Genomic DNA, 15,538 nt, shown 5'->3' on the forward strand with positions numbered 1-15,538 from the left:
TGCATGTCTGTTAAGGCTGGTGTAATCAAGAGGTTAATTAGAATCTAAAATGCATAGTTCACATGTAGAGAGATTTGTCTCACTCTATAAAGAAAAAGCTTTATGACATCGGAGAATGTTTTTTTTTTAATTATTATTATAATTGCCCATTTTGAAGAAAATGTCTTGTGTATTGGCAGCATGAGAGTCCAAATGAGAGGCTATAAACATTTTAAAATAATAAGTTTCCAATTTTCTTTTATTATTTATAATACTTGAACTCTCTTGCTTTCTTGATGTTCACATTGCCACAAAGTTCCTGAAGCTATACTTATTGTGCCATCTACTATGTTGTGAGTATAAAGATTGTACAGAACTGCACACAATAAAAAACTAATAAAGGCAGTAAAATAAAATGATGTGGCTTTTCGCTCACCAAAGCAACACCAACAGCACCCAACTTTGCAATGAAGGAGGGAGTAAACTGAGGTCAAGTGATTCTGAATTTCACTTCTGGTAAATGTTTGTTGACTCACATTTACTTTAATTTTTAAGGGGATTGTGTTTTGTTTTCCAGTTATTAATTTTTATGGGATGCCTAATACCTATGACAATACAATGAGAATTTTGAAGTGTGAGTTGTGTACAGAAGGCTAAAGCTGCATGTTGCCAGTTGTAATGACTATTGCCACAATTTTATTTCCAAACCACAATAAGAATTATTCTGAGACTTATTGATGGCTACTTATATGATGACCTTAAACGTAACACCAAGGCAAGCAATTCTTGCATATTTTCATTGCATGAGCAAAAAAGCCCAAGCCATTATCTAACTGGGCCAGAGCCACAGGAATCAACTGGAGATGCCTTAAATCTTCCTGGGCATGCTGCACGTGGGATGCAATGGCTCCAAACCTAGTAACGTGAGGCACAGACACCAAGCTGGAGTTTTGGTCTGTCACATTAAATAACATGTCTGTTATTCATCACACAAAGCGGCACACACACAGGAGACGCTCTGCCATGCTGCAATGCCACAGGGACCTTGCCCAAGCAGCAGACGTGGTAGAGAACAAGAAGAAGAAGGAGGCACTGCCATGGGGGTGGCACCATTTTGGCCACACGGTGACTGGGCAAGGCACCCAGGCCTCCATCTGGGCTGTGCTGTTTGATGTCTCCCGCACTGGGGGATTGTCAGGCTCCGTACCACGGCGCTGAGCCCGCTCCCGACCTTTAAAAATGGAGGATGAGAGAACGGGTATGGACTGCTGAGAAACCAAGCCCCACTCTACAGCAAGGCCCCATGCTACCCCCAAAATGGCGGCCCTCCCCAGGAACTACACCCCCCACAATCCTCCGGGAGCCCGAGCTGCCCCGGCAGCCCGTGACGTCACCGCGCGCTCCCCGGGGAGGGGGCGGTGGAGGGGGCGGGGCGAGGCGGGCGGACCATAGAGCGGGGCGGCCGCCGGCAGCGCAGAGCGGCCCCGGCTCGGCGGTGACCCGCAGCCAAGATGGCGGCGCGGAGGCCCCGCCGCGCCTCAGGTCAGTCAGCGCCCGGGGCGCCGGGCTCGTCGCCGTTAAACCGCCCTCCGAGGCGGCAGCGGGGGCGGGCGGCAACGGGGCTCAGGGCAACGGCCGGGGCAGCGGTGTGCCCGGCCTCCGTCCTAAAACACCGCGGTGGAGGTTTGGTTAGGCACAGTTGCGTGCGTAAAGTGTAACGTTATCACACAAGGAAGGGCGTTCGTTTAGTTATTTTATCAAAAAGGTGCTCAAGCGTCGTTATTGGCCACGCAACGCATCATTTATGCGAGCTGTGATGTGCTTCTGCCCCTAAATTATTATAATTTAACATAATTGGCACTCTGCGACTGATGATACATTATTCCCTTTCTAAATAAAATAAACAGACTGTCTTTGGTACCTCAAAGTTGAAGAGAACATTCACCTGCAACTTTTTATCATTATGGGTCTTGTTATTGGTGTTTCAGCACTTATGTGATAGTAAAGGGAAAAAAAATCATACCTACTTATGTATTTCCTCCATTCCTTAGCCTTTCACTCACACTTGTAATAAGAGCTTAAAAAAAAGAAGTTGCTGACGGGAACAGAATGTTTACGTTGCAACTCATTACAATTCTAGGTAGTAACAAAACTTTTCTCCTCTGCGGTGACCCAGCATCCCTGCTGAACTTACATCTTACCTTAAATATTTTAAACAGAAGGAGACTTTAATTCTGTGTGTGTGTATACTGATATATGGAATGCTTTTAGAATACTCCTTTTTGAAAGTAGGCCATCTCTTCCTTTGATGTTTGAGTATAAGCAGTATTTAGGATGTCTAATTTGGAGTTGTAGGAGAAGGCCTAGTTTGAAAACGTTGGGAGAATTGTGCTGAAATTATGGAACTTAATTGAAGTCCCAGCTTCATCTATTTCGACTGTGGTGGAATGGGAACAGATGTGTCTGTTCTTGGCTTATTACCTTAACCTAATGTCCTGCCCTCTGAAGAAGATACAAAGCCAGGAATTCTTAAAAGAGAAGCATCTGCTTTCTCTTAAGTCAGGTGTGTTTCACATTGCTGAAGATCATAAAAGCGATTGTGCGATGTCAGATGAAAGCCCAGCATCTTGTGTCTGACAGCCATCAGCTGCAGGGTGAGCTAGGAAAGAATAACTCGGTAAGCATGTAGCGATGCTTTCTCAGAATGTTTCTGATGATTTTATGCTCTGGACCTCGTGATAGCATTTGTTGGATTTTTGTTGTCGTTCCTTTATTTTTTTTTTCTTCTGTTGTTATTTGGAGTCCACATCAGCTGTTGGTGTCTACAGCATCCTGCAGCAAGCTGCTCTACAGGTTAACCAGGGCCTCTCTCAGAGAGGGCAGAGAAGGCTTCCCTTTTTTTCCTTTTTTTTTGTTGTTGTGTTAAACCAGCTGCCTGCTGGCTCCAAGGCCTTTCAGGTCCTCTCCTTGAACAGAGAGGAGATTCCTGTTCACCTTTTATGTGCCACATGTGGATTTTATAGATAATACCTTTCCTGTAGTCTTGTCTTGAAGATTGTGGCATAAAATCTCAAAGGTTCTGTGAACCTCTGGACCATAGGTAGCCCATATATGGCAACATAAGCCATTGTATTAGCCAGCTAATGCCAAATGCAGTTCTGTTAATGTTTGGGGTTTTGTTAGTGGATTTTTTTGATAGGTTGTTAGCTTACTGTGTAACAGAAAATAACTTTTTTTCTTCTTTGCTCTTTTTAAGAACGTGAAAGTGATGATGATTCCTATGAAGTGTTGGATCTAACAGAATATGCAAGGCGTCACCATTGGTGGAATCGTGTGTTTGGCCGCAATTCAGGACCAATTGTAGAAAAATATTCTGTGGCCACACAGATTGTGATGGGCGGAGTGACTGGCTGGTGAGAGAATGTCGCTTTCATAACTGTGCTAGACCTTCTACTGTTCTTAGATCTTTTTCCAGGCTGCTTGAAGCAGATACACTTATTTTCTCTAATAGGGTTTTCTTTATCGTTGATCAAAATTATGCATGCGTGAACAATTTCTTAACTCATTGCTCTGACTCATCATCCTAAAGTCGTTTTGTAATACTGGTAAAACGCACTAGTTATCTAAAGGAGCCCATACCACTTATTGTGAAAAGGATTTGAAGAAATGGCAGAACTTTAAAAGTCTAAGGAGTAAATGGAAAATTACTGCATGTAATTTTTGTTTCTATGGAAAATCAGATTGACTTACTAGTGGAGGTTTAGAGGCCTAGTTATGATATTACGGCTAAGATGCATTTTATAGGTAAAAGAAGTTAAGAAAGGAATGTTGTGGCAGAATGCATCTTTAAGAGCTCCATTTTATGGAGACATCTTTGTTTCTCTAAATTAAACTGGAGCCATTTTGAACAGTTTAACAGTCTCTCTACAGATAACATGAGAGCAGATACCATAAATTGTTTTAGCCTAACTATGCTGTGGTGATAGGTAGAAATTGGAAAGTGTGGTCACAGTCTTGGCAGCTATGTCAAGGTATTTGTTACTTGCCAAAGGTATTTGTCTAGTCCTTGTTTATTCCAGTATTCTAAAAAAATATATAATAATTTCAGTGAAAAACAACATTATGGTAGCGCAGGAACTTTGCAAATGAAATTATACAAGATTTGGAACATGAAAGAGGCTAAAAATGAAATTGGTATTTACAGGCTCAGTACAGCTTTGGGGAATGTAGCCGTAGCTTTCAATCTGATTTTTGATTTGCTTCTGTAGCTTTAAAATAGCTTTGAAAAGTTAGGTGTGAATAGACAAACTCAGAAACCTGTAGGGAGTAGCTAGTGGGATCTGGCATCCAAGAAGTGGCTTTCTGAACGATGTAGGAACTGTATTGCAGTGTCTGTGTCTACGTACATACATGTGTATGTGTGTGTATTCGTGCATATCAATAGGGTTTCACCCTTCATATGCAAGGGGAAAAAAAAAAAAAAAAAAAACACACATGCATGGGGCTGCGAGGGGGCAGGTCAGATGCCGGAGGGGACACCCAGAGAAGCTTTGGGACCATCAGCCTGGGAAGCATCCTGCGCCCACCTGAGCAGGGCCCTGAGCCCTCAGGACTGATGGTGCAGTTTTGGGCAGGGGGCTGGGGCAGAAAACCTCCTGCTGCGGTTCTGTGGTGCTGATGTCCGTGTGCTTCTGTGTTTGATGTGGGAGCGTTTGGAGACTGCAAACAAGGTACTAAATCGCTGGTTGCCTTGGTCCACTAAAAACAGACCAAGGCGATGTCCCAGAGGAGTGCCCTTCCCTGCCCTGTCCCCCTCTACCCTCCTTTTAGAGCTTTTAGCTCTTGTGGTAGGGATGTAACTTCTTCTTACCTGGGAATTAAGTCGTAGGTCATGTAGCTAATATAAATGATAGTGTAATATATTAACCTTCCATCTGGGAATAGTTAAAATGGCACTTTTGTATTGCTCTACTGTGCTTTGTTAAAGTGCTGTATTTAATAGCAGCATGCAGCTTTTATGTATAGACAAAGCCCACAGATCTCAAGCTTACTTTAAAGGGGCCATCAGTCATCAACTAGCAACCGTTGCTCGTGTTGTTTTGTGTTAGACGTTATTCATTAAACGTTGTTTGTGTTAAATATTCTGATCTAAAGACTTAAAAATGTGAATTTATACATTTGCTTTTGTTAAATGAACAACTTAATAGTTGTAGTCAGGAATTTTAGAGTGTGGCATTGTTGAGCAGACAACTTCATTGGACTGGGTTTTTTGTTTTGTTCTCCTAAGGTGTGCGGGATTTTTGTTCCAGAAAGTCGGAAAGCTTGCAGCAACTGCAGTAGGTGGTGGCTTTCTTCTGCTTCAAGTATGTAGAATTTCATGCTTTATAAGTTGGCAAATGTTATTTACTTAAACTGTAGGCAAAATTCAGCTGCTGGGTTAAAAATTTAATTAGGAAGGCTTTTTACCTACTTCATTTTTTTAGTGCTATCAGTCCAAAACTTAATTTCAGACGGAATACTGTGTGTAAAAGACATCTCTAAAAGAACAGTCCTAAATCGGAATCTATCCTGTAAAATAGTTTGTAATGAGCCAAAAGAAACCTTTGTGCAGAAACTGAGATGCTGTATGTGATGCATACTGCCAGATTAGAGGAACTACAAGTAAACTTATTAGAGAGATCAGGGTATTTAAGCTGTGTTTATTTTAAATAGGTTTGAGAATTTTTATCAGTGCTTTGAAAAAAATGGGCTGCTTTGGCAGTTGCTTGGAAGACATGCTCTGGTCCAATTATGAAGATACTTGTTTCCCTTTTCTCCCCATGCTGTCTTTGCTAGTTATCTGTTGAACCTCTGAAGCTCTCCTGACTTCTGGTGGCTTCATTGCTTTCCTCTGTTCAACCAGATTTCAAGTCTAAAAAAAATATAATGGTGTTACCTAGCATGACCATTTAAATTTTTCGTCGGATATTGTGTTAGGGGAGGACAGATTTCCAAAAAGCCTTCAAATAAATTAAAAGGCTTTAAGCAAAGGAGAATTTCACATATCCTTCTGCGATGTAAAAGAATTTATATTACTTTGCTAGCATTTTCCGTGTCTTAATATTTGTGGGCTTGTCGTTTTTATTTTTTTCTTCAAATTACTCAGAGAAGTAGACTGGTGCCTGTTTAGGTTTGTTCAAATAATACACCACTTCATTTTATTTTTTTGAGACAAGGATAAAGATAGTTTCTTTTTATTATTGCCAACGTGGCCCTGGATGGTTTCTGAAAAAAACTTTTATTTGTTTCCTTGACGGTAATGGCTGTTACAGCCAACCATTGGTCAGGAAGGCTTGTGTAGTACCTCTGGCTGCTGCTGTGTAATGCGTCCAGGTGGCAGTTGGGTGAAGTACTCTTACTTCCTTCATGATCATCCTCTCTACTGTTTTTTTTTTCTTTTTTAAATCTCCAAGCCCCTTGTTAAATGTAAGCACTGTAGTTCGGTTACATGTGAGAATGTATGCTTTTCCAAAACTATTTGGTTTAACTTGTTTTCAACAAGTATAACACCTACCTTGCTCTGAATTACTCAAAGGCGAGCATCAACAACAATGTAAAAAGTCAAAGAGAAATATTTTTCATGTGAAGCTTTATAGCATTATTATTTGTTCCACTTCACCACGGTGCATTGCTGACCTTTTCGAATCTCCTGGAAAGCACTGGTTATTGGGCTTGTACCTAAACATTGGGATGGATTTTACAAATGTATTGAATCAGAAGTGGATTAGAATCATCCAGATGTAAATTTTTGGCAAAATGTGCAAAGCCACCAAATAAATCAATTTGAGAACACTGCAGTTCTGTAGCCCACAGTGTGTATTTCTGGATGATGAGGGAACATTTAAATCTTTACATAATATATATATAGCTAGTGGATCTTTAATCTATTTGTCTTTAAGTTAACCAGATGAGAAAGCATGACCAAAATCTCTCTTCTCATTTAGCGTAGTGTTGGTCTTAATTCACTAAATGACAATTTTTATCCAAATTTGGCTGTAGAGCCTGACAAACAGAGGCCTGGAATCCAGGGGCAGCAGGCAGAACATTGCCTGCAAGTCCCCGTTAGTGCTTCTTACCACACTAAGCTGAAAAGTTAAAACTAAAACCTGTAAATAGTGAAGAATAGAAATTGCTTAAAAACATGTTACACACGCAATATTTTTGCTTGTTGAGCTGTGAAGTTTGGGGAGCTTTCCTATATGTAAAATCTGTTTGCCATGTGATAGTGTGTCTGATTTCTGAGTTGATCTCATTTAGAGTGTACTTGAAAAGGAATATTATCCAAGAGGAAAAACGAGTTGCGTATTTTGATTGAGTTATCTATGTCGTTAATTGAGAAAGATCAGATTCTCTAGGAAGGGAATAAAGTAAATGCCTCGGTCTTTCATATTAATTCAAAACGCTTTGCATTTTTAAAGCTGAGTCATAAATTCTATAGTGTAATTACATTTCTGTAGTCTTTAATTTTTTCATTTAAAGATCACACATTATGTTTTTAATTTCCTTATGAATATATGTTCAACGCTTCCCCTGTGTGGGCAGAGGAACGTTTCAGCACGTGACTAGAAACTTCTTTTTTATCTGTAAATTTTTCTGAAATTGCAGATTTCATTCCAACTCCTGATTGCAATATTGATGTTGTAATTACCTGCTCAAACAAGAAAAAGAACTACAGAAGGCGAGATTCTTGGATAAAGCCCATTCACTGAAACATTTCAGTCCCGGAATTGAAAAAGTTCATTTTTTCTCTAGCATATGATGACTTCATCTGAAGAAATCTAGTAGGAAACAGAAAGCAATACGTTTTGGAGTGTCAGTTCGTACAAGAAGTGAAAAGATCTTTCAAATTATTGTAAATGATCTATAAATTTGTCAGTCTCAATGCAGATTAAATAAAAAGCAGTCTGAGGAGAATAAAAATGACGTGAAGGAATCTGCATTGTTCTTGAAAATTAAGACCTGTTCTCACATCTCTGAGCTGGATATTTCAACAGCTTAATTTGATCAATTTTTTATTGAAAGAGTTGTGATTCTTCAGGTATGCTGGTGTATGATCAATACCCATGCTCTATACCGAGAAAAATACAATTAATTTCTCCTGTTGGGTATCAGCTTAAGGGATTTCCCTTGTCAGACTTACAGGTTATGTAGCACGCAGGTTAGTGAGATCCTGAAGAGCAGGGAAGTGTGAACTTGGTATGTTTCTGCTATAGTAAGTTACTTAAAACAATTGTTCTTAATGAGTGCCTGTTCTCAGTGTTTTTAAATTCCTGTATCCTTAGTAATGATCTCATTACTTTTTGCTCTGCAATCAACATATAAATTGTGGCTTTTTCCATTTTGTGTTGACTACTATTTAATCATAAAATGGTGTATTTGTGCAGTTATTTGTGCTTTCAGTAATAAATTTTGCCTCATTCCATTAACATGCCATTGATGGATTCAATTCAACTCCTCATTAAAATACCTTCTACCTTGAGAAAAAGCTTTGAAAACGATTCAAGAAGCAAGGTAAACCCTAAGACAGCCTCAGCTGCATGTTGTGCAGAGGTCTGGTTGGTGCCACGGTGATGCTATGGTATCTCAGCGGAGTGGTGAGAGAGCAGCATGCTTCTGGGGTAGGGACTTGTTCAGAGGGAGAGTTGCGTTTGGTTTTGCACTGGATACCTCACTTGACAGATGATTCGTGCAGATTTAGAGGGACTATTCAGTGGAAGAGCCAAAGCAAACAGTATCTGGAAGTTTGCCTTATAAAGAAATGCCCTGCTTCTGGCAGGTGTTTACATGAAGTGGAGGGGCATCGTTCTTCTGCTTTTGTAAACTGGAGGAGTTTTATGGTCAAAGGGGAGCTGTGCCAGTAGATGGTGGCTGAAGATACAGCCTCTGGAGTTCAGCTCTTTAAAAAAAAAAAAAAAAAAAAAAAAAAACAAAAAAACACTATCATTTCTCAGTCCCTCCTTATCTCTGTATGTTGAAGTTAGAGGCTTGTCAGGGCTGTCCTGGTCAGGGGCAGAGAGGGTTGCTGCCTAGGTAAATACCAGGAAATACCAAGAAGTTCACATTGTTTCTGTATGCTGAGCATGGGGAGCTTGTGTCCAGTTTCTGGGCTTGGTTAGGCCTTTTTAGTATGAGAGAAATTCTGCTTTTGAGGAAATTACAACCGCCATCTCGCTGTCCCATCTTCCTGTATGCATTTTTTTTGCACTTATACATCGTTTGCTCATTACCCTTAATGATGCTTCACAATATCAAAGTGCTCGTGTGCCTATCCAACAGCACCCCCAAAATGAGGCCTTCCCTTTAAGTTCTCTTCTCATTTTGGTTAGTGTAGAGAAGGATGGAAGCACTTTTATTAATCATGCATTAATGTATTTTTTAATTGCATTTTTAGAAAATATCTTATTTTTTCAATAGGTCTGGAAGATCTTGAACAAATATCTGACATTAATAAGCTATATATGTATGTACACATCTGTATGATGCATTAAGAAAATATATGTATAGGGAGTTGATAATGGAATATTAATGTTTTATTTCCATTATCATAGGGACTGGCTTTAAAAATGCTACTGAACTTTAAGAGTTTGTATTTATATAAATTTACTATAGGAACCTTGACCATAAACTAATAGTTAAGATTTTTTTTTAAGATTAATTAGGATTAAAAAATTGAAGTCTGTCTCACCAACGTAAGACTTCAGTGGTATTTTTTTCTATAGTTAGACAAAGTTATATATTTTGTAGGACTGCAGCCAAAGCAGGTATGATGCAAGCTCTGACTATCACTGCGGTGAAGTACAAGATATCTTTTTCCTCCATTACACTTTTTATATCCAAAACATTGTCTATTGTTTATTTCATAGCTGTATACTAAAATTTGAAAGCAGAACTTAAGATCTCTGCTACTAAGTTCAGGGAGAAATGTATAACTTCTATGATTAGAAGCTTAATTAAAAACTTCTGCCTCATACCTGTACTGTATGGATAACTGAGGTAATTGAACTAGTCTTAATCTTGTTTCTCTTAAAGTCCATTTTATATTTTAATAATTTACTTGCTTACTTAAAAGTTGTATTTCTAATATTGTGTTGGACTTAATATCTTAAATCCATACTTAGTTTTTAGGTTTGTGAGTCAGAAGGCACCAGTTCAACACTAAGGCCTCTTTGAAATTCTTGTGGTAACATTAACTCCATAAAATGAAAATTAGCCCAATGCCTAATTGTTTTTTCTCTTGGCGTGTCATCCAGTGACTGGACACACAACCACTACAGTTTAAAAGTTGTTTTATGTCTTTACAGTATACAGGCAGTCCTTAATTACCTACCTCTGCCTAACACCAGCACCTGTCTGCATAAATGGTTTACGTTAGACAGGCAAGGTCAATGGATTTATTGTATCCCAAACCTAATAAATCTTGTGTTTAAATATCCACTCCACAGAACTTCATTATCTGTGAGTTTTATTTACAAGTTATACCATTTGCATAGAACGCACTTACGTAAGTTACATGAATTTGCCAAACATAACTTCAAGAAGGATCTGAGAAATCTCACTCTTCACAAAGATTTCTGTTTTGGTATAAGTCATTTAAAGCTAGCGGTCTATATTTGTTTGTCTTAGCAGTTAAAATGAGCAGTAATCCTAAGTTCTGATTTTCTTCTTTTTACAACTGATGAGGTTTTTTCCCTTAACTATTATCTGGAGAATACAGTAATTACTTTTTTTAGTCTATTATCTTACAAACATTTAAATATGTATTTCTTTTGTGAGTTGGTGGGACTGCCAATGTTGTTGAGTAAATAAACGTCCTGTTTCCAGGATCAAATCTGAGTTAGAGAAATAAGGGAAGGGGTTGGGATGATGGTTAAATGTGCTAAAAATCCCATGAATGGTAATTAAGCATTTGTGAGTTTGAGTGGAAGTTGGTATGAACAGCCACCCGAAATATTCTGCTTATGTCGCAGTACTTGTGCTGTACGTGAGCCATGTTATTTTTCTACTTACTGGGTTTTTCTAGAAGGTACGAGAATTCTGTTTTCGTATACTTTTTGTTGAATAGTTTAAATGACATAAGATAGAATAAAAGTTGTCAGTATTTCCAAGGATGATTCTTATTAGCCCCAAATGTCCTGTCACAAGTCAGAATTCCACAATTTTGAAAGAAGCTAAAATGGAACAGTTTTTTCATTGTCATTCTATGAATGTACTTTTCTTCCCTTGCAATTACAGTTACAGTAAATTCTGAAGAAAAAAATGTTTTAAATTAAAACTTTTTTAACTAAGCAATAGAAAAGTGGTAAAATTACCAAGAGTCTACTGAACTTTGCAATTCATTGTTCTATTTCACATCACTGTTACTGCAGGGAAAATGTAGTGTTTGAAGCAGAGTAAGTGTTGTAATTGGAGCAGTGTCTTTTCCTGTACCTGTAATACAAAGAAGAAACAACATTTAAACAAAAGATAATTTGTAGGCACTAATATATTGCACTTTGACTCATAAAATGTTAACTACAACTGTACTAAATTTGTTATTTTCCTAGATTGCTAGTCATAGTGGATATGTACAAGTTGATTGGAAGAGAGTTGAAAAAGATGTAAACAAAGCGAAAAAACAGTTAAAAAAGCGCGCAAATAAGGCAGCACCTGAAATCAATACTCTAATCGAAGAGGTAAGTCTAAGCAGATAAACTTTTCTACCAGCCACCTTTTCTTACTTTCCACCTTACGTGGTGCTTAGTTGAAAATGTGGTGCAAAACTGAGCAGTAATTCTGATTATAATGGGTAGGCATCAGAAATATTCTGGCTGTATGTTTTATTAAAAGTTACCGGTTGTTAAAAGTTATTTAACTTGGTGTTTTGCTCGCTCTTGCAGGATCATACTCGAGCTTTGGTTGTAGAAAAGCATTAACTTTGATGTGGCCTAGGGACTGCCATGGGCTTTGTCAGTTAGTCTGTGCACCTTCTTGGCTAGCAAGAGAGCTGATATGCTGATGGCTTGGTTTAAAAAAAAAAAAGGGGGGGGGGGGGGGGGAGTTGTGGTTAAAACGTGGTAGCTCAAAGACCCAAAAAGGTAAGTCTGCTGATCACAATATTATTTGATTAGGAAAGATTAACCTCTTTCTGGAGAAAAGCGATAACCACTTTGAAACTAGAGATGCATATTTTTTAAATCTAATTTTTACACATGAAGAGTATGTCTACAGACTTTGTTACATGCTATGTTAAAAAGGCTCATACTGATCAGAGTGTCAGAGGCCGTTTAGTTCTGACATTTGAAGACCTTTTTTATCATTTTATCTTTCAAAAAAAATGCATGTTTGGCATGTTTTAACACACTTTTAAAATGTCATGTAGGCCCTATAAGTTTCTTTCTGTGCAACTGTGAATCCTGACTGGGAATGTACTGCAGACTAAGTGTTACAGCAGCCACACTGGTGCTTTGTAATAAAGAGTTCTGACATCTCATACTTAACCTGATGGAATTATAGTTAAGTTGCTAAAAATTGCCTTATGTTTTAATGTGAATTTAAAGTGGAAAGCCAAGAGAGAGGGTTTTCTGCCTTCTTCTCTACCCCAAATAGCTTAACCTGTCCTTCTCCATTCTGCTGCAGAAACGGATGGGACAGGAAGTTTTTTGTTTTCCTTTTTTCAAATTACGTTTTTTTTCTGTTTTTTTTTTTTTAATAATTGTGTCCTAATAGCTAATCTGAAGTGTTCAAAGTAAAGGATTTATGAAATGGCATGTTGGATGCATATTATACTCGGTGATAATATTTCATGAAATATTATATACATATGTTGTGATATTTAAGAGGGTTTTTTTTTTTGTAGGATCAACTTGCTAGGAAAACGGCTCACAAAAGAGGGAATTGTATTTCTTCCAGTGCCCTAGTCTTCCCCCCCAAAAGATATTTCTTTACAACTTTTTTTTTTGTGTCTGTGATTAAAATTGAAATGATTGTACTACCCTCACCTTTTTTTGGTCAAGAGAGTTCGTAAAACACCTGTCTGTTTTTAATCCAAAAAAAGTAGTATTTAGCATGGAATTACAATGACAATTCCTCTGTATTTTGACTCAAAATGCTGACTGTATTGCAAACACGTTGTTAAAGACAGTTGAGAGATGTGTTTCACTCCATTGGTGCCAGCCGTTGCCACCTAACTTTGTTGGTTTTCAGATGGATTACTACCACCTCCCCAATTCCAGTATACTTGTTTCCAGGCAATTGTGATAAGAGTGTTAAATGTTATTGTCAGACACGATTGACTCAGTTCTTTACACATACTCTTTTTCTTCTCAGTCAACAGAATTTATCAAACAGAACATCGTGGTCTCCAGTGGATTTGTTGGAGGCTTTTTGTTAGGCCTTGCATCGTAAGGACCTGAATCATCTCTTCCTGATGGCATTCGTGTCAAAGAACAGTTGTGGTGACACACACGGTCAGAAAGCAGTGTGGGTCACCGTGCCCTCCAGAGCAAGACGAGTGGAATAGATAGAAAATTTGGAAGCTTTCACATTTTAGGCTTTTGCCTCTTGAAGCTTGGCAGAACTAGAATTTGCTGAAAAACCGCAGTGTGCTCATTATAGCATTTCTGGGCAAAACTGGTTCATCTTCATCATGACTCTTTTTATCTGTGACCTTTCAAGATCTAGCATTTTTAAAATGCTATTCTTGGAATATAGATATGTAAGCATATTGTAAGAAAGCTCCATTTCTATGTTTTCAAGTAAATACTGTTAATTTTAAAAGTATTTTTCTTCATGCTGTAGTAGATAGTATTAATGACTACATACTGTACATGATACTGTAGTTTCAGCCCCGTGGCTGCCTGTGTTCTTTAGAAGTCACTGCAATAATCTATAAATCTGTAATACCTTTTTACAGAGTATTAAATAACAAAGAATCATCAGCTCATTAAAAGTGAAAATTGACTTTGACTCTGGCCTCTGTATACATAGAGAATAAGTCTCATTTTCATATCCTGCAGGCATCTGGTACAAATATTTGTGCACACAAGTTTGTGTGCTAAGTGAATGTGTATGTTAACTTTTCCCAGATGTGTAGACATGCATAAATTCATTGATAAAACTGTAGTACACAGATAATTGTGGCAAGGATCATTGTTTTACGCTCAGTGAGCCATGGAGTCCCTTTCAGACTTCAGTAGACGGTGAAATGAAGCAGTGAGACTTCTGCCTGAGCACTTTGCAAGGGCTCATACTTTGTGTGGCTCGATGCCATGATAGTATGATGTACCTTGAATCGACTGAACGCTTCTCTTGTAGTCCATTTTAGCTGAAAACTATGAGGTAATGCTCACTTTCATATTCACCTCTATTGCCACTATGTTCTGCCCATCTTAGCCTTTAAAAAAGAAAAAAACAGTTGTCACTTAGTTTAACTTTCCCTGTCTAGGGTGTCAGCTATGGAAAAACTAGGGTACAGATTGGCTTCAGTCAGCTTATTGGAAGAGCGCCTATTGCCTCTGACGTCTGGGAAAGCAAATGAGACTTAATCTGTGGGATGTGGTTGCTGCCTCCATCTTTGACAAATCAAAGCCAGAGGCAGATCCTAAAGGAGATTGGAGGTATAATTTTCCAGCCTATCTACAGCTAATTCTGAGGCAGGGTTTTAAGGTGGCTTTGGTCATTTCTTACTAAATTATTCTCAAGAAGTTGGGAATCCAAATGCATGCTCTGTACATTTTTCTGTTTTTCAAACTTGTGAACCTTTTACCTAAGAAAATGGGATGTTTGCTCTGCCCTCCTTTCCCTGCTTTAATTCTGTACCCGTAAGTTAACGTGAAACCGAGCCTGCCTAATGCAGGTTCTGTTGGGTTCTCGTTCCCACGCCTGAACAGCAATAATGATGCATCAGCATCCCATGGCTGAATGTGAACTTCTGATGTGCAGGACATGTGATGAACCTCCATCAGATGGACTGTATGTGAAAGGCCTTTGACATCATAACCTAGTATATATTTAGATAGGGCATCCGTGAACTTCAGAGGCCCTAACATGTTGGTTAACTTCATCTGGCTGGGCTAAGTCATGAAGCACATCGTGCATGCCTGCCAGGTTTATGTAAAGGTTTAGTCAAGCTAAAACCCATTTAGAAATTTGGATTTCAAAACTTCAAAGAAAAAAAGCAACGAGGAAAACATATTGCATGTTATCATCCTAAGGTTTTGGGTTTTTCTAAAAAGGTGAATTTCTAAAGCTATGTAAAAGCAATTGTTGCAGTTCATTGGAAATGGGAAGCCAAGGAAGGGGTTGGGTCATCTGGAATTAACAACATTGTATGAAACATTGTATGAAAGTTTCTTTTCCTTAGTATTCTGTCTAAATGATATTGGGAAGGTAACCACTATGTTCTTTTCTGCTGGTGAAGCTAACAGATTTTGGCATAAGATTTACCAAAGCCAACTGCTACAAGTCACACACGCACATGGGTGAACTCAAATGTTCAAAGGTCTCTGGGAGCGAAGTGAGCACCTCGATAATGTGAACCCAT

General features: G+C 38.6%; 1 protein-coding gene across 1 annotated transcript; it reads left to right on the top strand.

The window, feature by feature from the left end:
- The first annotated feature begins 1,399 nt into the window (after positions 1-1,399).
- On the top strand, positions 1,400-13,962 carry FUNDC1 (FUN14 domain containing 1). Its single transcript, XM_035542234.2, has 5 exons — positions 1,400-1,521; positions 3,236-3,392; positions 5,267-5,342; positions 11,562-11,690; positions 13,324-13,962. The coding sequence occupies exons 1-5, from the start codon at positions 1,491-1,493 to the stop codon at positions 13,399-13,401; spliced, it is 471 nt and encodes a 156-aa protein (XP_035398127.1). The 5' UTR covers positions 1,400-1,490; the 3' UTR covers positions 13,402-13,962.
- The last annotated feature ends 1,576 nt before the right edge of the window (positions 13,963-15,538 follow it).

This window comes from Cygnus atratus, chromosome 1 (genome assembly GCF_013377495.2).
Source record: "Cygnus atratus isolate AKBS03 ecotype Queensland, Australia chromosome 1, CAtr_DNAZoo_HiC_assembly, whole genome shotgun sequence".
NCBI classification, from domain to species: domain Eukaryota; kingdom Metazoa; phylum Chordata; class Aves; order Anseriformes; family Anatidae; genus Cygnus; species Cygnus atratus.